The sequence below is a fragment of the Abramis brama genome, assembly GCF_963993115.1.
Source record: "Abramis brama genome assembly, chromosome: 12".
Classification (NCBI taxonomy): domain Eukaryota; kingdom Metazoa; phylum Chordata; class Actinopteri; order Cypriniformes; family Leuciscidae; genus Abramis; species Abramis brama.
This window is the reverse complement of record NC_139974.1, coordinates 30,944,780-30,968,026: the sequence shown is the minus strand read 5'-3', so window position 1 is coordinate 30,968,026 and position 23,247 is coordinate 30,944,780. Positions and strand designations below refer to the sequence as shown.

The 23,247-nt window shown below is 36.1% G+C and overlaps 1 protein-coding gene and 1 long non-coding RNA gene across 2 annotated transcripts; both read right to left on the bottom strand.

Annotated features, from left to right (window-relative positions):
• Nucleotides 1–869: 869 nt before the first annotated feature.
• On the bottom strand, nt 870–18,011 carry mfsd2ab (MFSD2 lysolipid transporter A, lysophospholipid b). Its single transcript, XM_084130914.1, has 14 exons — nt 17,686–18,011; nt 15,285–15,410; nt 13,699–13,823; nt 9,927–10,050; nt 9,751–9,829; nt 9,501–9,670; nt 9,326–9,416; nt 5,916–6,034; nt 5,698–5,781; nt 4,060–4,143; nt 3,848–3,960; nt 3,609–3,752; nt 3,223–3,399; nt 870–2,542 (listed from the first exon to the last, which is right to left on the bottom strand). Exons 1-14 carry the CDS (start codon nt 17,770–17,772, stop codon nt 2,491–2,493), a joined length of 1,575 nt encoding a protein of 524 aa, XP_083987040.1. The 5' UTR covers nt 17,773–18,011; the 3' UTR covers nt 870–2,490.
• A 616-nt stretch (nt 18,012–18,627) lies between these two features.
• Nucleotides 18,628–21,550, bottom strand: LOC311093149. Its single transcript, XR_014608370.1, has 3 exons — nt 20,906–21,550; nt 20,317–20,396; nt 18,628–18,978 (listed from the first exon to the last, which is right to left on the bottom strand). It is a non-coding gene; the product is annotated as an uncharacterized lncRNA (long non-coding RNA).
• Between the last annotated feature and the right edge of the window lie 1,697 nt (nt 21,551–23,247).

The window sequence follows — 23,247 nt, the reverse complement described above, 5'->3', positions numbered from 1 at the left end:
AACTTAATATGTATTATTTAGCTTTTTTTCTTTTTCCGAAATACTTCTTTGTAACGTGGTAGTGTTGCATCAGCTCTGAACAATCAATTGCCAAGCTATTCATCAACAGGAAGAGTAATCGACTGAAGAGCAACGAGCTGCGGATCCATTGCAATAGCTGTCTGTCTCCATCAGGGGGCGTTCCTACCCTGAGCAGTTTTAATTAAAATATTTTTAGGATTAGGCTACTTTAAATAGTATCAGATACCGCAGTGATTGATCTCTTTCAGAACCAAAATTGACAATTTATGACGGAATAATGACACTGAGGTGTATCTGTATTAGAGTTTACAAATCTAATTTTGCGATTTAGAGGTTGACGATTTCACGGTTTCGTACGATTTGTCAATTAAATAAATGAATTAAATTGTCATTGTCACACAGAAAAAAATACAGAAACATGCCACATAATGTGCAACCTCTTTCTCTCTATGTTTTCATACTTTATTATGAAAAGAGATTAGGTGTAAACTAACCATGGTGTTATTACAGTAAAAGTGTAGTAACCGTGTTTTTGGCGGATTAACATTTGTAGATCCAGTTTTACTACAAATATGGGTTAAATTATGGTTAGTGTAGCAAATAGTTAATTTGTGGTTACCGTGGTTAAACTACAATAACCATGGTTTGTTGGTCTTATTTGTAGTAAAAACCAAGGTTAATTTTCGTAAGAGTAACCCTGAAGAAAAAAGGAAATGATGATCTTTTAATATTAATTGTGGTAGTATTTATTAACAGACATTTTTGTAACATTTCTTTTAAATAACTACACACATGTACATTTATAACAATTCCATCCCAAAAAAAAGAAGAAAAAAAAGAAATCTATGTACAAACATCAGCACATTTATTATATACAATAACTGTCATTTTTGATACCAGAATATGGAAATATCAACATATCACCACAAACTGGTGTTAATGAAAACCATAAAGAAATCTCACAAATGCATCGATTCAATACTCTGACAGGTGTAAGACAGCGGTATTAACATCCCAAAATGCACTGATTATATTTCAATGTGCATCATCATGTACATATGTATAACATACGGCACTTGACACAAATGTTATTTACAAGCAATTCCATTTTCCCCAATTAGAAAATGAAAAATACACATTTTCAGCTGTCTATATACATATATACACACACACACACACACACACACATCACATGGTAGGGAAACACTTGGCTACAGGCAGAGAACTGACATTTATTATTACTATACAATAATAAAAGCAATTTTGATAACTACTATATAGAAAGGACACCGACTAAACGAACAGACCAGGCAGAAATCAGATTCAACAACTAACCAAACAGCAGTGTCACCTATAAAACACATTGATTGGCTTTATCATAGGAATATGGCATAATTAATGGCATATTAGACATAATTCAGCAGTGACAGCTATTCTAATTGCCCTTATTTTACTGACTGAGACCCTTAAATAGGATAAATTAAGGAAGAAGGGAGAAACATACGCAATCAAATCAACATATGACTTAAAACAAAAGTAATAAATACTTAAATAATCTTGTTCACCTCAGACGAAGCATTTTAACCCCACTCACTCTGATGGCATCCTGCTAGTTAATTGCCTCAGTTGTCAGTTGTCAGCTGTACTTTTCATTCACACTTCAGGTGATCCATCCAGAACTTAATCGAATAAGATCTTCTGATCTGAAGCGTTGAGGGACATAATTTGTACGTTTATCCCTCAGCGCATCCCTCTAAAAGAGCTCTGTATGCCCCACAAGAGCAGAAACAGATAAAAAGGAACATACTAGAAGGTGTATGCAAAGAAAAGTAATACAGAAATAAACAATAACCCTTTGTGCGCAATTCTAAAGTTTGATGTAATCAAACCCCACATAGTTCTCATGGTTCAAGTTTGTATATTCAGTTAGATGCACAAAAGTATTTATAAATATTAAATTACATACAAATATTACTCGCGTAGTGTACAGTTTCACAGATATTCCTTCCAAAAATGTACCTTTCAATTATGATTGAAATGCATTTTTGGTTTTAGCACCTTAAAAACCTTTTTAAATGTTTCAAGTTTCTTCTTACGGTAGACGTGTCCCACCTCAGATCTTTCTTTTTTTGTGCAGTATAGATGTGTGCTTGTCAAAAGCTGGCTGTTTGCTTTGAGATCCCATGCCAGAGAGCAGCACAAATACACACAGAAGCCCGCCCTTCGGATTAATGCAAGTCAGAGAAACATTTCTAGCGTCCATTAGCACTTGCGACTGGAAATGGCAAGGCACTTTGAACTTGAGCTGGCAAAGGCTACGTTTCAAGTTGATCCGCTGTTGTGTAGGGGGTGATATGGGTGGAAGTTCTCAACCATAAGGCAGTCTGGTTGGTTCAAAGCATCCACTCTGTTTGTTTTGGCTCTGTTGGTCTTGACGCAAATGGCACAATGCCAATGGTTCTGGTGCTATTAAACTACATTGAGCTCAGTGGAGTCTGCTTCTGAGTCGATCTCATTTTCTCTGAAAAAGAGTCACACAGGACAAAATTAGGCAAAATCAATGGGTCACAGCTAAAAAATATTGTAAAAAATAAGCACAAGAACACTAGCCTGGTAATACCAAACTCTGCTACTTCGCTTTGCTTCGTAGACAGAGTCTGGCAAGGCACAATTGAAAAGCGTTTTCTTTCTCGCGGGGGGGCGCTTGTCGGAAGTTTAAAATCATTGGTTACCCATAAGCCAATCACATGACGTTTGGTTATGGCGTGTGTTATGCGCATGCTCAGCCGCATCTAACTTCCACTGTAAACACATGTATGATGCGAAAACAAAACCATCGAGCGAAATACCGGAGTGAACATGGCTGTGAACGATTTTTGCAGATTATGTGAAGTAAATCTACACATCCACGGTACAATCAGCATCTACGTCACGGCTCTCAGCCCGCCCTCTGTTCGTTGATTGGCCCGGCCGTCCGAAGGCCGCTGGAAAACTGAAAGATACGCTGCTATCTCAGACTGACTACAGAAGCGAAATTAAATTGAGTGGAAGTAGGAAGTCTGACGTAGTCAGGCTACAAGAACACCATTTAATCAGCTTTAGAGTTTTAAATGTACCATGTAAATTTAAATATTTCAAGAATGTTGAGCTGGCTTAGCTTGTTTAAGCAAGACATGTGATAGATTCAATAGGTGGTTTTACCTTTGTTCATTAAGAAGTTTGCGGTTGCCTTGCCTCTTTTCCTCATTGATGGGATAGGAGATGAATATTAGCAGCCCGATAATGATCAAGACTATCGGAGCGGCAGACACCAGGATCTTCAAGGTTAAATCGACCTCGGCGGGTTGCGTGCAACCTCTCGTCACGTAGCCGGCAAAACTGTTTCAAAGAGCAAGAAACGAGAGATTAGCATGCTATTAATGTTCATTCAGATAAATCCAACCTCATGAGAGAGGCACTAATCACATTATATCTGAAGGTCAGGAGGCCAGACTTATTCTCATACAGTAAAAGTAAGACTCTAATCCAAATTTAACAGCCTTGATAGCTTCAAAAGGGATTTCGTGTACGTCTTTGTGGAAACTTACTCAAGACTAAGAGTTGAGACCCCCAATGAGACTCCAGATGCAAACTTGGTAAAGAACACATAGAAGGAGTAGAAGATGGCTTCATGGCCCTGAGACTCAGGATTTTGGACTTTAAAATCATCCACGACGTCGGGAAGCATTGACCTGAGCACATAGGAAAACATGCATGAATACTGTGCGTCAAATTTGGAAGCGTACACATATATTTTTTGTGTATTTTACATTCATCAGGTACTCACCAGGGCAGAAGGAAAGCCGCTGCTACACTGACTCCAGCCGCAAAAGACACAACGTATGTCACATAAAGACTGCTTGGCACCAAGACTACAGAGATCAGGAAAGGCACCACAGACTGTAAAGAGAATATAAACAGTCAGTAACGGGAATCAGAAAGTTTTCGTTTGATGACAAGACGATGTAGGTCAGTTAAGGTTTGCGTGCCAATACTTACTGTAGTCCCAATATACACGGCAGTCTTCTTGCCAAATTTCGTGAGGAACCATTGCCAAAATGGGATAGCAAGTGTGGCGGAGAGCTAAAATAGAGGAAATTAAAATAGAATTGGCTCAATGAGTGTGCTGGATAAAAAAAGAAGGGAAAATCTTTTGAAAATTCTGTTTAAAACACGTGTCAAGTTGTTTTATACCATATACCATTTCCCACAGACTTTTAATACAGCAATACATGCAAGTATACACACCTTGATTTTTTTTAAGTTACATATTTTTCAAGGTAAAAAGTATATATGAAAAAAACATGAAAAAATAATAATAATAATAATAAATCATAAATGCATTAAACATAACACTTTACAGCTTGAACTATTTTGTTATAAAAGGTCAAATTATGTGATATTTTAAGAGACTTATTGACTGAAAAAAAAAAAAATCAGATTCTGCAGGGATCCGAATCCCGATCTAAGATATCACTTCCACTTTTATGTTTTTATTCCCGTTTTTTTTCTGCATGTTGGTCAAACCACATGTTGATTTGGTGGACAAACATTTGTCATCTTATGTTTATTTACTAAATTAGAATAAAAATGTAAAAAAAAAAAAAGAAGAAGAAAAAGTAAATGCTAAATATCAGTCCATCGGTCTTATGCTCACCCACTATTTATAATATTTTTACAAATCTGCTTCAGTTTTTTTTTTCTAAGTAATAATAATAATAAAAATTGTCAAACTGTTAAACAGAATTTCATTCTTCCCAATTTACATTTACATTCATGAATTTGGTAGACTTATCCACAGTGACCAACTTTGCATTAAAACTATAAATTATTTCAATGAATTCCCTGGTAATCGAACCCATGACCTTGGCATTGTTAGCGCCATGCTCGACTGTTTGAGCTACAGGAAGGCCACTGAACTAATTAACAAAAAAATTTATGTTAACTTACATAAGTTTATCTATTTACAAGTACAGTTAACACACTGCACTGCAAGACGGATAATGCGCAGTAAACAAAGCTTTAGCTAAGATTTTATAACTGGAAAAAGTAGATATCTGTGTTCATACAGGTTCCCATCAACAATAATGAAAAGTTTTATGTGAAGGACAATGCCTGAAAACGTACTATTCATGCATTCTCAGTCATAGTTCAGTTCAGAGTCCCCGAGAGAGGATTATTGTAGTCAGGAGGGAATAAAAAAAGTCAGCAGACTGAGTTTGACAAGACTACAACAATTCTCTCTTATTGAACATGAGTGTTTAAAACCCAGATTAATTTAAAATTTCAAGGACAAAAGTCATGACAAAGACATTCTTGTTCTAGATAACTAGATGAACACCCTTTTCTTCCTCAAACAATAATCTTGTTTCTATCCAATACTCTCGACAGTGAAAAAAAAATGAAGGAATTTCATGGGTAAAACAGCAAGCTGTAAGTTGGTTAAGGGGCAATACTGGAAATACTAATCTATTCCAGAAAACAGCCCAAATGGATTTTGTATAATGCAAATAGCAAACTGCATTATATAATGGACCCATTTTAAGTTATTTCCTTTTGTACACTTGTCAGTCAAAAAGCATTCAAAAAGCACATTCAAAACACATTTGAAAAGACTGAGCCCTTTATAATGCTTACCATAATGACGAGCAGGATGTTTTGGAAGTCATTCCTAAAGCCCAGGGTGTAGCTACAGAATAGTGCAAAGTTTCCCTCTAGAAACTGCAAGAAATATTTATAGACACATTAGCAAAACCTAACAAATAAAGAGTTTGCCAAAGCTAACAGTGCTCATCTATAGCTGTCACTGTGTAAACGACCACGGCTCAACCGGAATCATTTGCACAAGGACTCACCATAAAGGCCAGAGAGGTGAAGAGGAAGCCCATGACCAGCTTGGCATATGGGCCGTGACCCATAACCATACGAATGCCCTGGAAAAATGACATGGGCTCAGTTCTAACCCTGCAGGTCTCTGTTAAAAAGAAGAGAGAGGCAATGTGAGATGATGGAAAGTGGCACCAAATCAAACAAATGGCAATTAATGGTGCAACAACAAATGCAATAAACACCAGAGCACTGGGGAAACTAGAGTTAACAATAGTAAACTAACTTTTCCCCAAACAATTTTCAGATTTTAACCTATTAAAGGGGTGATGAACTGAGAAATCATTTTCCTTGAGCTTTTGACATATAAGAGATCATCATACTATAATAATATCCTGTAAGTTTCAGAACTGAAAACTACCTTGTTAGTACAATAAAAGCTTTTATAGACATCAGGCTCAGCAAACGACTCGTTTTTCAAAGTGGGGAACTATGATGTCAAAGAGGATAAAACACCGCCTCCACAAAAGAAGATCAACTCCTACTTCAACACGGCCTGTTTAGCCCCGCCCACCGATTCACCCAAACATTGCTAAATAACATAGGACGACATGATGATTGCTAAACCGGATCGAGCTACTTCCAAGCAATAAACATGCTGTTTACTAAATATTGTGCAGTGCCTGGTTGTGGAAGAAGACAGTCTGCATAAGCTTCCTTCGGATTCCAGCATGGTTAAACTTTATTAAATCAGTCAATCACAATTTCCCGACACGGATCTGCCAGCAACATGTAAGTAACCATTTGTAGGCCTATTCTAATGCCTGATCTGCGATCAGTGACTTCTGATGTGTAATTATTCAAGTTCAGATATCTTTCTCTTAAAATCGTTCAATACTGTTTATGCATCAGTGACTAAACGATCAACTGCACATAATTTCTCGTAGTATTATGAAAATAATCTTTTTTAAACTGTTATTAAATTATATACAGAAAGCGATCAAAGAACGATCCCTTTCCAATCGCCCAAGCTGTCAATCAAACAGCGCGAGCAGCGAGAGCTTATCTGGACACTTACCAAACTCGTGATGAAATAATGACACTGTTACACTACACAACGAAGCTCTTACTGTGTATTCACATCGTGTTTGCATTGTGATTTGGTGTAAGCATTTGTGAGAGTGCAAAAATTGCGTTGCAATGATAAGATCTTTATTCACGCGATCAACAGACTGTCTGTCATCTGCTCAGTCAGTAATGCTCATCATGCTGCAACCTTTCATGTGATGGAATAGATTTAAATATAATGCTTTAAACGATACTTTTCACGAAACGTAGTAAAAGTTTTCGAGAGAGTTCATGTAATACTAGCTATTTCATATGCAAGCATGTCAGCCAATCACAGCAGTGGGCGTTTGCACTACAGTCTCACAGCAGACACGCCCCTTAAAACAGAGCGTTCAAATCTGAGGCTGAAATCAGGCTTGGAAAAATGGCTTTTATTTATAAATTATGACAATTTTTGATGTAAAAATCATACTAACATTATAAGGGCACCCCAGGCAACATTATAAAATAATAAAACAATCCAGTTCATGACCCCTTTAAATGTGGTTGTCGGTTAGCTGCCAAAATAAGCCACCCAGGAAAAGAATGTTGTTTAATTGCTTGATCCATGTTCCATGATCATGACGCCCAAGTCAGGACTGTGCTTGTCTTTTCCCACACCATCTCACGCAAGGCTGCTTGTTGAGGCACAATATTTTGGTTCAAAATAAACTACTTGGGAGAACACCAATAATGACCTTCTTTTAACATGCGCCACATTTAGACACCTCTCTGTGCTGTGAAAGCTAATCACCCTGCTAAGCTTATTCACTGGCATTTCCCTGGGACCAGCTGTGCTCTGCTTGTGGGACAACTACTGACTCAAAGTAACCCGATCAGTGTAGAAAAGAACTTCTGCAATTAACCGCATGAGACTGCTTGATGAGCAGTTTACACACATGTTGGGTCAGTTTGGGTCAAAGATACTGAAGTGATAGTTCCCCTTAAGAAAAAAACAACAATAGGCTTCAGTTACATCAAAGCCATGATGTCGGCTGATTTGATGTTTGGTCGATTTCCTGCATTTAAATTTTGCATAAATTTTAAATGTGGTTGTCAACTGTTTTGCAAGCATATTAAAAGACCTCATAGCTAACAGGCATGGACTAAAGGCTTAAATAGTCCAGTCATTTTATGAAAAAAGGTTGAACAAATTGCAACAGAAGCAAACTCAACTGATTTTGTATCCTCAATATGTCCTGAGTAACGAAAAAAAAGTCCCGAAGAATCCCATTAGGGGAAAGTTTCGAAAAAGACCCAAATATAGCCTATTCATACGCCTATTCATTTTTTTTTCTTACGTGAACAGGGTAAACATTTTAACCTTTAGATATCACCATGAAAATGACTGAGTTGATTACTTACATCAAGACAAACAAAAATTGTATTACAAGTTTTTTTAAATTGTTTGTTAACATGGACAAATGGTGCATAATCTAATTATGTATGTGCTAATTTGCATAAATACCACAACAGATCTAAACATTGGGTATAGCCAGGTGAAAATGTCTTGTTGAATCTTGTTGACACACAATAGTAAAATACTTAAAGAAACAGTCCCACGGACCCAGCCCTAAACCCAATCTCTTAAAAATTAATAAAGGCTGGTTATATGTCAACAAGATTCAACAAGACATTTTCACCTGGCTATACCCAATGTTTAGATCCGTTGTGGTATTTATGCAAATTAGCACATAAGTAATTAGATTATGCAACAATAAAAAAAAAAACTTGTAATACATTTTTTGCTTGTCTTGATGCAAGTAATCAACTCAGTAATTTTCAAGGTAATATCTAAAGGTTAAAATGTTTACCCTATTCACGTAAGAAAAAGAATGAATAGGCTATATTCGGGTCTTTTTCTAAACTTTTCCCTAATGGGATTCTTCGGGACTTTTTTTCCTTACTCAGGACATATTGAGGATACAAAATCAATTTGCTTCTGTTGCAATTTGTTCAAGGTTGACCCCCATTTTGGCTTAAAATGACTGGACTAAAAAGTAAGCCTTACATTTTGATTTCACGTGGTCTTTAAAGACGAATCTACACTATCATTCAAAAGTTTGGGGTCAGCATTATTAAAAAAATAATGATGAAAATTCAGCTTTGCCATTACAGGAATAAATTAATTTTAAAATATATTCAATAGAAAACCATTCTTTTAAATTAAAACAGTAATATTGTGTTATTACAATGTATTTTGCAAATAAATGCAGCCTTGTCATAAGAGACTTACTTACTGTGTGAGTAAAAAATCTTACTAACTGTGTAAGTTTAATTGAAAAAATTGTTTGGGAAACTGTGGCATATTTGCAATAGTACCAGCACTTACCTTTTTGTTCTTTCACACCAAGGAACAAGACCACGGCGCAGACAACATAAATGATGCAGATGACACCAGACGCGATCATGTAAGCATTTCTCTGTGGGAACCATAAGAGACCAGGCATTCAATACCAATGTAACAAGAATTTAATAGTAAAAAAAAGAAAAAAGAAATTCCTTACCAGATTATCAAGTGAAACATGAGGCTCAGTGATGTTGACATCGAGAGACACCTGTAGATCTGTGGAGTTCAGGACCTCTCCAGAGCTGATACAGGGAGCGTTAGCCATTCCCACAATCTGACCTTGAACAGCAGTGCCAATGAGCGTGCCCAAAACCTCAACAGTCATTCCTGAGATAACGGATAAGCGGTTAAAGTCGTGCAAATGGGAACCGGAGGATACAGCTAGCTGTAGATGCTTTAAAACTCACGGTAGGCTGTGGCCGAATCCCTCTCTTTCTGTTCAGTGCTGATAAACATGGTAAGAGCAGAGTATGGTACATGGAAGCACTGTTTTTTTGGGAAACAGAAGATGCCAAAGGGTCAAAGGAAATTTAGGCAAAACCATACAGGCTACAACTTATGGTCAGTATAACATGTTACTCACTGTCTGTAATGTTTGGAAGAGGCAGTAGAAGATCAGGTACCAGGCAATCTTGCCTTGGTCAACGGGCGGCACGTACCAGATGAGGAAATAGCTCAGCACAGCAAATGGGGTAGACAGAATGATCCTGTATGGAAAAGATATATGACATTAGAAAAGGTACAAAAGGTAACTTATTTAGAAAAAAAAAAAAAATGAAATAAAACTATAGGGTTGTTATTCTGGTTCCACAAGACAATAAACATAGATGAAGGACACTAAGTGAGGCGTTACATCACTTTCAATTTCAGTTCTCTCTTTTCTATGTATAAAAGATATGATGTTGTCACCACCTGCCGAACACATTAAGAGATGAAAGAATTGATTGCATAACGTCCTGTCTTTGTTCATTGCACAGGATACTTTGGTGGAAATACAGTGTTGGTTCTTATCTGTCATTTCAATTCAAGGAAATAGCTTTAAGCATCATAGAAGGTGTGACACCTTGTGCCAGACTTTGCTTTCCTGGTAGAGTGATTCAACATTCCGAGTAGTAAAGCCCGACATTATCCCCCCCGAAATTGTTTATGGAAAAAGCCGAACCTCACTTGGGGGTTTTTATTGAGAAGAACTTCCCATATTCGGAGCCCACAGAATATGATTACGCAGAATGTGAATGTTTGTATTCAATAGGTACATTCCACCCTCCACCCCCTTGGTGTTTGTTTATTAAATATTTAGGCTAATTCCATAATGCTTTCAGTTACTAATAGACTGCAGTACTCAAAAGTGTAGGACTACCCATGCTTAAAGCCATTCTGCAGATTTTTACCCTGCGTTCAGCACCAGAAAATGTTTGCAGATTCTGCATCAAACCTGTTTGGGTTACGTTTCTTTGATACTTGAGTCATGTTACTTCATTTAATTCACAAATATGTTCAGAATGATGATTTAGTACCTCAAATATGTCCAATGATACTTTTGCCATCATGCATGTGCAGGAGTTTTAGCCTCACTTAAAAACAAAATATTGTTTAATGATAAACTAATTAAACTAATTATAATAAACAGTGAACATTATAAAAAGTTCACCCTGCCAACATTTAGATTAGACAGACTTTAGGACACACTTACATCAAATTACACAGAGTAAAGAATATGCGTATTTTGCGTGCTGTATATGTATATAACTCGTTGAATAATTATCTGAATGTGCTCCTCCCAAACTTTGTTGTTAAAACATCATTAAATATGTGTCTATACAAGCCTAATAGGCCAAAAGGGTAGGACTGAGTTTGTTGGATGGAAGGTTACAAGAGGGCATTTACCATATCTTGGGAACTAAAAACAAAACTCAAAACCTTTGCCATCAGAAATGACTGACAGCCATTTTCACTTATATCAACTATATTTTATCCTACTATAATACTACAGTACAATAATATTATTTAAATCTGTTAAAACATTTGTTATGTATATTGATATACTGCATATATTTTTTATTTCTCAAGAGTATCTTGTATAAATCTGTATTTTTCATTAAAATATTTAATCAGAACGCAAGGAAAAGACCAAATGTTCAAGTGCAAACAACATGAAGCAAAAAGGTGCAGCTAGTTAAAAGTTCAAAATAGTAACAAATCTGGAAGGCTGGCATTTGAACTAAAATAACCCCACAGCTCGGCGCCTTTAGACTTTGAGGAAGCACTGGTCTGCCTTCCCTCATTCTGATTGGACGACAGAGGTGGTGTGTTGTGGGTTGGACCAATCAAGAGTTGCCGCCCAAGGCATGCAGCTGGAAAAGGGAATGTCTTCCGTCTGAGCACACAACACAAAACAAATGTCCCTTTAATCATGCCATTTGCTGAATCACACTTGATATGTCTTGTGGATTGAATCGAATCGCTTACAGACAGAAAATGTCCCATGGATTAAGGAAGATAAGATGTTTTTAGGTTCATGTTCTCTGATAATCATTTGCATTTTATCAGAGACTTTAATGTCTTCAAATATTGACATTTTCTTTACAGTTACTCAGTATTTCAGCTCATGTCATTTCATTTACCGTTGAAAATGTTACTAACCCTTGTAATGAATTCCCTTTCAGGATTATGATAGCTTAACTCACATGTTTGTGACTATTAATAATAATGCATGTGATGAAGCATTGAGGAAATTCAATTATACAGGCTTGAGGCTTCCCCTCATGAGAGAGAGGAGACTTTTTTTCCCCTATGTACCGATAAACATCCCAAACAAACCTGTTTCATTCACTCCCAAGTGGCATCACAGCACAGATCTGTGCGTCACTAGGGATCTTCTAATGATACCACCCTGAGAGGATACAACCATCTTGCTCAGATTCAATGTCACTGAACTGAGCTCATTAGGGCAGAACTTTCTCACCAGCTTACTACCAGATTCCTTCACATGCCCCGTGTCCAGTTAGAATGGAGACGCACATTCCTCAGCCCAACCCCCGTTCCCAGCACTTCCTCCAAGTGGTTTTTCAATTATTCAAATAGTGAGTGACCTCCTACTTCTGAGAATATGGCGAACGTGACACTTCAACTGACCATCATATGAAAAAAGACTGAGAAAGTGAAATGCCGTGGAGTGTTTTTAATGTTAAACTTATTTCCATTTGTTCGAGGTTGGGAACACCTTGGGAAGAGGGAAAATGGTGTTTGAGAGCTTTAAACTGATATTTTGCTTCATTGGTTGCTCTCTGTGTAAACCCAACAAGACTTTCACAAAACCCGAAAACCTTCAATGTGTAGAGAACCACTCAAGCTTTCTCTAAAGCAGATACCTCCATGAGCATCAATGTCATTACATGTCATGCTAATGTGGTCGGAAGGTAAAGCATCATTTCCTTGGGGTTTTTTTGTTGTTGTGAGAGAGCAAGAATCTGTCCTAAATCTTCAGAAAAATGTTGATAGCGATCTCAGGATGTAAAACTTGGTATTCATTTTCTATGACGTTCAGGTCATGTCTGAACACGTCAATTTTGTTTTTGCTAGAAGTAATATTAAACTTTAAGAAAATGAACAGAAATGTACACACTTTAAAACTACACTAAAATGGGTAACAGGGTTGAGTTAAATTTTAGCCTAAATTATGCTATCACACAGTAGGTAGTTTGAGAACAAATGTTGGTTTCTTAAGCACATTTGCCTCCATATATAATAAAATGCTGTAACACTAATTAAGAAAGAAGAGCATTTACATAATTTCTTGTTGTTGAATGGCAAGTGTTTCTAGTCAGGACAATGATAAAGTGGTTTAGTCATGCATGTGGTGTACAATCAAATCAGATTGGCTGGCTGAACATGCAAAATGGCCAAAGGCAAAGCTACTGTGATGTATACATCACGCCCCTAAACCCCCCATGAGAGCTCAGAGGGCTTTCCTTAGCCCACAAGCGTCCTCACACTTAGAAACATCACCAGACACACTTGGCTCTCTCACTTTAAGACTACAAATCCTGATATTTCACAATGACTGAGAAATGGGTCAGAAGACAAAGCAAGTGACAGAGCAGAGAGATTCATTTGGGACGTATTTTACGGAAATGACCCCAATGGGACAAAGGAGGCCACCGAGTTTGTGGAGGGTTGAATTGTGAAACAATTTTTTTCTAAGAAGGGGCAGAAAGTTACTACAGGCAACATGCTCCTTTAACAAGACAAATCTGAGTCTTTTTCAATGCGTCACATCAAGGTATGAATTCACACAGACCTGGACAGTAAAGCATTGGAGAAATCCAATTAAACTGAGGTGAAAAAAGACATACCAGGGCATCATTCGTCCAAATCTGGTCCAGGGACTCCGGCTGACCAGAAAACCCACAGTAGGGTCTGTGATAGCATCCCATGCTCGACCCACAAACAAGATGATGGAGGCATAAAATGGGTCCAACTATCGAGAAAAGAGAAAGACATGTCATCACCTTACCTAAAACACACATCACTGGTTGAGATTTTCCCACAAACTTATTTAGGACTAAATGATATCTCAAACTAACAGGTGAAATATCAACATGAAAGATTAAAAGAAATTAAAAAAATAAACTAAAAGAACATGTGAAGATGCTTCAACACTTAAAACCTTTACATTTTTTTTTAAATACTAAAAAGCTCTGTTAAAGATTTTTAAATATAAAGCTCCAATATTACATATTAATAATTTATTTGAAAAATCAAAATCTGTTTTGGTGATAAAGGAAAGATGCACTACTATCAGTTGAAGATGTGACTTCTCACAATAAATCAACATGCTCTTGAGAAGGCTATGTGAACCATAACTTCTTACAGACTTCAGGAGGAGCACATTGGGCACATGACAAGCAAATAGTGTTACTCAGTTGCAACAACTTTACTTCCAGTACAACAACTTCTAAAACTGCTGGAGGAATCTGAAATGTTGCACAGACTAACTGCTTCACGCTGACATTGTGTATTGTAGAAATAACTGTTAATTATGGGATTAAACACATTAACAGAACTCACACTGGGAACCTGTCTACTGTAACCCGTAGTTACATGATATACACTGAAGGCTATTAGAACAATCCTATTCAGACACTTTAATCTGGCCAATCAGCCTGCCAAGACTACAGTAGCCTCCAAAAGTTAATGGCATGAAAGACCTTTGAAATGCCATTAATTTTCCAGTACAATTCCTCCTTTGTGACTGTACTTGTCTCGGACTATGCGAGAATGAAACCCACTGCCCCCTGAGGATCACAATCTGATTCTACATTCTACAGGTCAACCTGATCTTCTGTTATGAGGCCCTTTCCACAAATTCAAGGTAGAAAAAAAAAATGGTTATAAAAAAATAAAAAATAAAAATAAAAGAGCAGTGTCGTTCATCTTCAGAAGATGTTGATCGTCAGTTTAAGGAGGTCAACTAATCATTATATTACCCGTTTTGTTTTATATTTGATTTTTTGATATAATGATTTAATTTGATAAAATCGCAATTTTTCCATTTATTTATTGATTTAATTTTTATCATTTACTTGTCTTCCAGCTAAATAGTGTGCTTAAAACTAGTAAAGAATTGAATATACCTGTATATTTTAATTAAGTATATATATTATTTTTATTAAAACAAATTAACAAAAATTATATCATATGATTTTGATTGATTTTAATTGTTGAATAAAATTGAGAATCATCAAGTCCTCTGAGGTGGGATGGGCCAAAATCATTTGAAGTAACATTTGATGTGATGAAAACTAGTTATATTCAAAGCTAGATTCATTTTTATTTTAGATAATAGTTTGTCAAATGTAAATAATGGTTTTAAGAAAAAGAAAGTATAATGGGACACAAAAGTGTACCACAAAGTGCAATCACACAGAGCTCTACTCACCAAAGCAACGTCCAGCAGGTAGATCTGAAGGAAGAAGCCGATTGCACATCCTGTTATCTGATATGGTGCTCCTCCAATGGCATAACACAACTTGTTGCACACCGACAACTGGCCCTTTGATTCATGCTATTTTTTAAAAAGAAGAAACAAGATGAAAAACATCCAAATAATTCAAAATATAGGGATTATGAATTCATGAAGTTCATACTGAGTTTGCTGTCTCTCAATTGGGATTTAAACTGACCTAATTGTGGTGTAAATAGGCTCACTATGGCCAGACACGCTTGTAATTTGGCTTAAGTTGTAGAATGGCTAGGGTTTCCACTCTGAGACAAGCGCCGGTTTCAATTATGCTAATACTACGCATTTCTGCTTGACTTGCTGTTTGGTCCTAATCCAAACATAACCTCATTCGCCATACAGCCATGTAGCTTCTAATATTTGGGTCAAGATATGAGCCTTCATGCAAGAAATACCACTGAACACAATCAGATGAGATAGGAGGCGTTCTGTGATTAACATCAGCACATCAACTCACGGCAGACCAACAATTTTAAGAGACTCAGAGACAGTCATTTAGTTTAAATGTGAGCCCATTTATCAAGAAATGTGAGGGTGTGATTTTCAGTCAGATACATGTCTGTCACATGTATCCTCCTAAAATAAACCATTAAAGTTGCAATGTGCTGATCATAAGTCACTATCTTTGGCTTTACTGCACAAGCCACAGGGTGTTCCCATAAAGCCTTTAACTCATGTTAAAGTACACTAGGACAATCTTAACACTCCAACGTAAATGAAGACACTGTATTACAGTCTTGTGGTTGGAAGGCCCAACTGACTGACAGTGCAACAGAGCTAACATAGTAAAAACAGAGAACAATGATTTGTTTTCACTATTCGTGTTACTTCACTAAGCACTATTAATAGAGGACTTGTTGGCTTGTTATGTGACTGGGGCTTTCATTAATTCTGGACTGCATGTTGCTTCGTTTGTGATGCCGAAACACAGTTTTGGGGTAAATAAACTTGCTAAAAAATGGTCAAGGAAGTATAGAAACACACTCAATGTAATGACACTAAACAGAAATTTTGCAGTTGAACAGGAAATTTCCAGGAAATTTTGATGCCAACCTCTCTTTCATATTTGCAATGATCAGGATTAGCTATTAAGACACCAGACACTCTCAATTTACATCATGGCGTTTTAACCATTTACACAAAATGGGACAGAGAGATCATCTAAGAGCTGCTTTTGGAATGCAGCAACTATATGACTAATTTAGCTTATCTACATAAGCATTCAGCAATAAAAGCAAATAAAGTCTTGAAGTTTTGAAGCAATAAAGTCATATGACATACAATCAGTCTAATAAATCAAATGACTATGATTATTCATTCTGATGATGTGGCATGTGTAATCTAGACTTGGATCCATATGGGGTCAATTCATTAAGGCTTTGTGTGACACACCCAAATGTTTACATCTTGTTGATTGGTAGACTAATCGCTATATTCAATTTTTAAGTAAGGAATAATTGACAACAAACCATTGAATTATTGAAAATCAATGCAAACCCCAAAGTAGTAATGTGGGCATGAAGCCAGGTGGAAGTGTACATTAATTTTCAATCATTCAAAAAGCATCGAAAGCTTAAGATGATTCTATGCACTTTTTAGACAGGAAACAGAGTTTTCCAAATTTGTATTTATATTATTGGGAGTCTTTTGCATTAAAATAATTTAAATATTTTAGTGAAGTGGTGCTGCATAGCCGTGCACAGAAAAATAAGCCAATCAGAATCAACCGATCAAAATAATTTAATTTGTAATATTTCCCCCTCTATTAATTAGTTTAATTTCACTATATTTTACAATTATTTGATTGATATATTGGGTTTAGGGGAAATGAACACACAAACAACTTTAAACAATATATATATATATATATATATATATATATATATATACACGTTTTCCATAATTTGATTTAAAATAACGTTAGTTCCGTTCAATTCAGTAGCTAACTGAAGCACATTTTAAGCTAACGTTATTCTCACAGACATTCAAACAGCGACTGCCATTTAAACTCTGACACCGGTCTACGTACATTGTAAATGAGCAATGAAATGTAATAAAATTACAACTCTGACGGCATAAACAACAAAGAGCCAGATAATGGAATCGGTCTAAAATCGTTGCTTAATGCCAACGTTATAATTTCAACGGTTCGCGAGCGGGGCGTGCACTCAATTTATCCTGACAAAATGACACGTAAGTTAACGTTACTGTATATCAGCACGAGCCTACGTGGCTGTTCAACCGGGAAATCATGGGAAATATGTGGGCTGCTAATAATCTTATAAATGAATGAAGGCATTATTTATTTTCAGTTTCTTACCTTTGCTGCCAGTTTGATTTCATCTGGGCTGGGTTTTTCCAGGAGACTTGCATTGGAGAACTGCTCCGCGCCCTCTCCTCTTGCCATCTCGTTCTTGAAAATGTACGTTTAAAATCTCCTGCGAGAACACTGTTACTGAATGATATTGACAGAAGAAGAAATCGAAAATATACCGGCTTTAAAAAAATAACATAAATCACGGATCCTGTTCGCGTAAACCGTTTTTGGGATCAACCTGTTTCTACCGATCCTCGTACCAGCCGGGTGTAGTAGTAATTGAGTCGATACTCCTCCCCCTTTCAAACAGTCATTCACTACCACAAACCCCTCCTTCTTCCTCCTCGGATGATTTCTCACCCTATGCTAGAGGCAGGAACGTGACGTCAACATGCTGACGCATGGCCACATGCTCAAATTGTAAAAAAAAGACTTTTGAAACATGCATGGGGAACATAGTACTGTTGTATCATTATGTAGGCCTACTATGAGGCAACAGTTTGGTACATATTTCTACACTTTTTTGACATAAGGAAAAAACTTCAGTCATCAAAGGTTGTGCTTAGTTTCCATTGTTTTTTTGCAGCGATGCCATAGAAGAACCATTGTAGGTTGTGTGAACCTTTCAGTCAACAGTTCTTAAAATAACTTTTTTTTCTTAGTGTGAAGAATATTTTAAAGAAACTTATTTCTATATTGTACCAACACTGTAAAAAGAATACTGTGAAATTTACAGCAACTTGCTGGCAGCAATTAGCAAGTAAGTTGCTGTAGTTCATTTCACAGTATGCTTACTGTAAACTTAATTACAGTAACTTTAAAAATACTGTAAACTTTTTTACAGTAATAATCACAGTACTGTGTTTCATCACCTCACAAATTTTACTACTGTAATAGGGATTACTGCATTAATTTTGTGTACTGTAAAATGAAGACACTGTTTTTATCACAAAAATGCCATTTATTGACAACTTTTCACACTTTAAATTTCAAAATTCATAAAATAAATAGCAAAAAAAAAAAAAAATTTTTTCAATAGGTAAACATTTTTCTGTTAACATTTAATTTAGTTTTGTATACAACAACACTTTTCGGAACATGCAAATCAATCCTGTTCAAATGTATTAAAATGTTTGGTTAAAATTAGAATGAATAAAAGACAAATTAAATTATTTTAAAACAGCAGGATTTCAAACAGTAGAATTTAGTCCCTGAATGTTGTTTTTCTCCCAGAACTGTATTTTCCTTCAAAACGGGGCCTAAACTAGTCAACGTCCTGGGCTGGAGTCTTCTACCCTGCAGTGGAAGAAATTAATTATTAATGGAAAAGTTTATAAGCAAGACAGATGGGTTGATGACAATATATATAAAAGTTTGATTGGATCATTTGATTTAGCCAATCAACATGTAATACAATGTCCACTTCTCTATAAACCAAAATGCTTACTTAAAACACACATTTTATATATTAGGGCTTGGAGAGAAAAATCGATTAACCTAGCTATCGTGTAGATTCTAAAATCTTTTTTTATTTTTTTTTTATTCCAGAATCGATACCAATTCAAATTCAATTGCTTTATTTTTGTCCTTGCTTGTAGATGAGGTTGAAAGAAGTTAGCCACTTTCTTTCCAAGAGAGGATGAAATTTGTCGTTAAAGTGGCGTAATATCCAGAATGGGTATAAGAGACATGAGACTGAACGCACTGAAAAGCCTTTGCACTGCTCATATGCTGAGAGAGAGATTAGACAATAGAGCGGCACGATTCATCTTCAAAGAATGTGATCTCGGTCATCAAGACCTTTCAATTCGTCTGTCTATTAAACTAAATCATAAAACAACATTCAAATCTGTGTTGGCGCTACCGTTGACCCAGAGAGAGAAACGTTAGTCATGAAACAGCTTCACAAACAGTCTTTTAAATAAATATTTAAAATTGAATATATTTTTAAATAATTGTTAGACATAAAACTTTTATTTTAACTCACCATGCAAATGGTAGAAAAGTTAATAATAAAAAATAAAAGTTTGATGTTTAACAATTACACAACAGTCCATATAAACCCAAATAAACACTTTGAGAATTATTTTACTAGTCGGGTAGGTGGTTAAAGAATGACTACTCAAATATTTGTTCCTATTCCTAGCCAAAAATATATCAATAACAAATAAGTGCTTATCTCTGGATAAATTCTAATGTATGATATTTATTTAAAAGACTGTTTGTGAAGCTGTTTCATGACTAACGTTTCTCTCTCTGGGTCAACGGTAGCGCCAACACAGATTTGAATGTTGTGATATGATTTTGTCAAAGTTTAATAGACAGACGAATGGAAAGGTCTTGATGACCGAGATCACAGTCTTTTAAGATGAATCGTGCAGCTCTATTGTCTAATCTCTCTCTTAGCATATGAGCAGTGCAAAAGCTTTTCAGTGTGTTCAGTCTCATGTCTCTTATACCCATTCTGGATATTACGCCACTTTAACACTTTGGACACTTTGGAATCTAAGTGCAAGATGACGTAAAACTTTGTTCACACACAGTGAATCGATAAAAAAAAATATACTTAACACTTAATATACTTATACACTTAAAATTGGGATCTATTGTGTATGTTTAGTGCCGGGATCTTACCGAGCATGATGAGCCTTGGACTGGAGTGCTTGGCAGGGAAATCTGAGCCTCAACGTAACATCTGCTTGGGTGGAAGTTTCCTGTAACACAAAATAAACAGGAAAAAAAAACTTTTAAAAATCACAAATACAATAAATGGTAAATAAATGAACTAGTAAGATCTCGAAAAATCTTAATACAATGCGAGTATATTATTATGCTTCCACGAGTCATGAATAAAACTTTCGAATCGACCCGCTTAAATGTCTCTTCAGGCGGCAACGTTAGCATTAGCATGAAAAAAAAAAAAACGAGTGAGATTATTCAAACGGCTACCGCGCCAACACATACATCAAATACACAAACAAGTTAATTTTATTCAACAAGGCTACACGTTACTCTTTAATCAAATTGAAGACGTTATAAATCAAATGTAATGTTGCCAGATAAGACAAATCTTTACAGTCGCCTATACGCCTATGCTCCCACATGTGAAGGACATTTGAAGGAATGGCACTTCAAATTAGGCTATCAACAATCTCGTTTCTGCAGTTTGACCTGCGATGAAGTTCAGAAAAATCATGATCCTATGAAAAATGTGTTATCTTACCTCTAGATGCGTTTTCTGTCGAGTCGGCGACTCGGCTGGCTTCACTATTCTGCTTCACGCGGACGCGGTGTCGTCGGCGCGGCGGTGACAGTTCAGTTGACGTTAGCAGGGCAGGCAAGAGAAATATCCAAGCGTATGGGGATCAAATTTCAGTCTAGCGCGCCAACATATACATCACATACACATACACATACACAATTCCAATTGAATTTTTATTCATTATGACGTTATCGAATGTTGCCAGATTAGAAAATCTATCGAAATTATGTGCAAATATATATACATAAATGCACACAAACACGAGTTTAGGAAGTGTGACGCTCGTTTACTTGGTGCACTCTTAAAGTTGAACAAATAGGTAACTTTACAAGAGTAAACTGGAAATAAATCAGCAAAGTTACCTTTCTGAAGTTAAAATTCCAATAAAAGTGTGGAATCTCGTAGCTTTTCAGCTGCATGGCAAAGAAATTGCTGTATTGTGATTCACAGAAAAAATATTTTTACTGTAGAATTTACCCGCCATTGAAAATTGACCATGATGCTTTGCAGATCTACAGTAACATGCTGTATACAGGTTTTACAGTAAGCATTTGCTCATTTTACAGTAATAATGCTGTGAAAACTACAGAAATTTGTTACAGTGAATCGAACATAAATAACCTTTATTTGTAAGTCAAGGATGTACTGTATATGACATGCCACGTGGAGAATGTAACTTTACTGTTTACTCACACATATAAGGGGGCGTCCACCAACATAACTTAAAAATATACACAAAATAAGCTACAGAGATCAGGTTCACGCACTAATCAATGTGTCAGTAGAAGATTAGATAAGAGTTCATTTGAGTGTCACAGACAGTTGAGTTTGGAAAGAATTTTTTATCTTGTTAGCATAGAGCAATGCAGTGCTGTATTTCTCCAATTAGGTTCAGATAAACCAGAAGGTGATTCGTATTAAATAAAACAATTTTAGGTTCACGAAAATCCTCAAAATACTCTAATTTAATTGTATAATCTTTAATTGGTATAATCTTTCATTCAGATGCAGTTGTGAAAGTGATTGGTACAATAAGGTCCCATTGGTTGGCATTACTGTAAACTAAAAAGCAATACATTTGTTACTGTATTTATTAGGCCAATCTTTGTTAACGTTAGTTAATAAAGATACAGCTGTTCATTGTTAGTTCATGTTACCTCAGGTTCTATAAACAATATTAAAAGATACAGCTTTCCATATCAATATTAAATATTGAAATTAACATTAACTAAGATTAATAAATGCTTTAGAATTATTTTTGATTGTCAGGTCATGTGAACTATAATGTTAACAAAATCTTATTGTAATGTGTTACTATTCCAAAAAAAAAAAAAGAAGTTGATTTGTTAATATTTCCTTCAAGATAAGATCTTAATATAAAACAGGTTTTAGATGATTTTGTGTGTCTGTGTTTTGTTATTTACCTGTCTAGGACAAAATGACCAATTTCAAAATCTGTCCAGAGATCATTTTGCTCTTGTTTGCACATGTCAAATGTCAACCTGTCAATCAATTTCTTTGTTGCGAAACATTATCTTCAGTGTCACGTGATTAGAAGCCCCAACATTAGCCCTGACCTTGACTCTGTCCCTCTTATTTACTGTATTTCTGTTATGTGTAGCTTATTGTTACAAAGTTTCATGAGAAATCGGTTGAGCAATGACCTTGCTGTGACCATTATCCCACTGGTTTTATGTTGGGAGGGGTCATTCATTAATGAAACTCTCATGTTTCATGTCATGAATGATACTTGTAAATTTCCATCATCATCTCACATGAGTGTGTTGTCAGACATTACTTCTGTCCTACCCTATACATAGCCACAAGTGTTATGGAAAGTCACAAGCAAAGGGGTGGGTTTTATTTGTGTCTGTGTGTGTGTACAGTATGTGACAATTGTTCTCAGTGTGGCAATAGCTTTCAAAGCACAGGCACCTTCTTTACCCTTGTGAGTTTGGTAGATTTTCCCACTACGCACCTGACTTAGGTTGAACCAAGTGTCACATTACACCTGAAAATATTATACTCGTGTGAGTTCACTTCTGACCGCGTTGGTTGACGCCTAAGAGCAGCTATTCTGACCGCATACAATAATAGTCTAGAATCTCTCCCAAAAAGAATACATTAGGTTTTTAAAGGATGGAAACATATACAACAGTAAGATAAACGTGACTGATTACTCGTGGTCACCTTCCTTCAATACGATTGGTTTAATCTGTGTAAAACAAGCACCCAATTCACCCTGTTACTGACAGAGCAATTTAGATCTCAAATCATTAAAAAAATGTGAGGTTAGAAGTTCA

Excerpts from the sequence above, each read along its gene's own strand:
- mfsd2ab (XM_084130914.1), bottom strand. The coding sequence starts at position 17,772 with ATGGCAAGAGGAGAGGGCGCGGAGCAGTTCTCCAATGCAAGTCTCCTG. Across the intron at positions 13,824-15,284 it reads ACCTGCTGGACGTTGCTTTG|TTGGACCCATTTTATGCCTC; the intron begins GTGAGTAGAGCT and ends TTTTCTCGATAG. Across the intron at positions 3,753-3,847 it reads GCGGCTTTCCTTCTGCCCTG|GTCAATGCTTCCCGACGTCG; the intron begins GTGAGTACCTGA and ends CTATGTGCTCAG.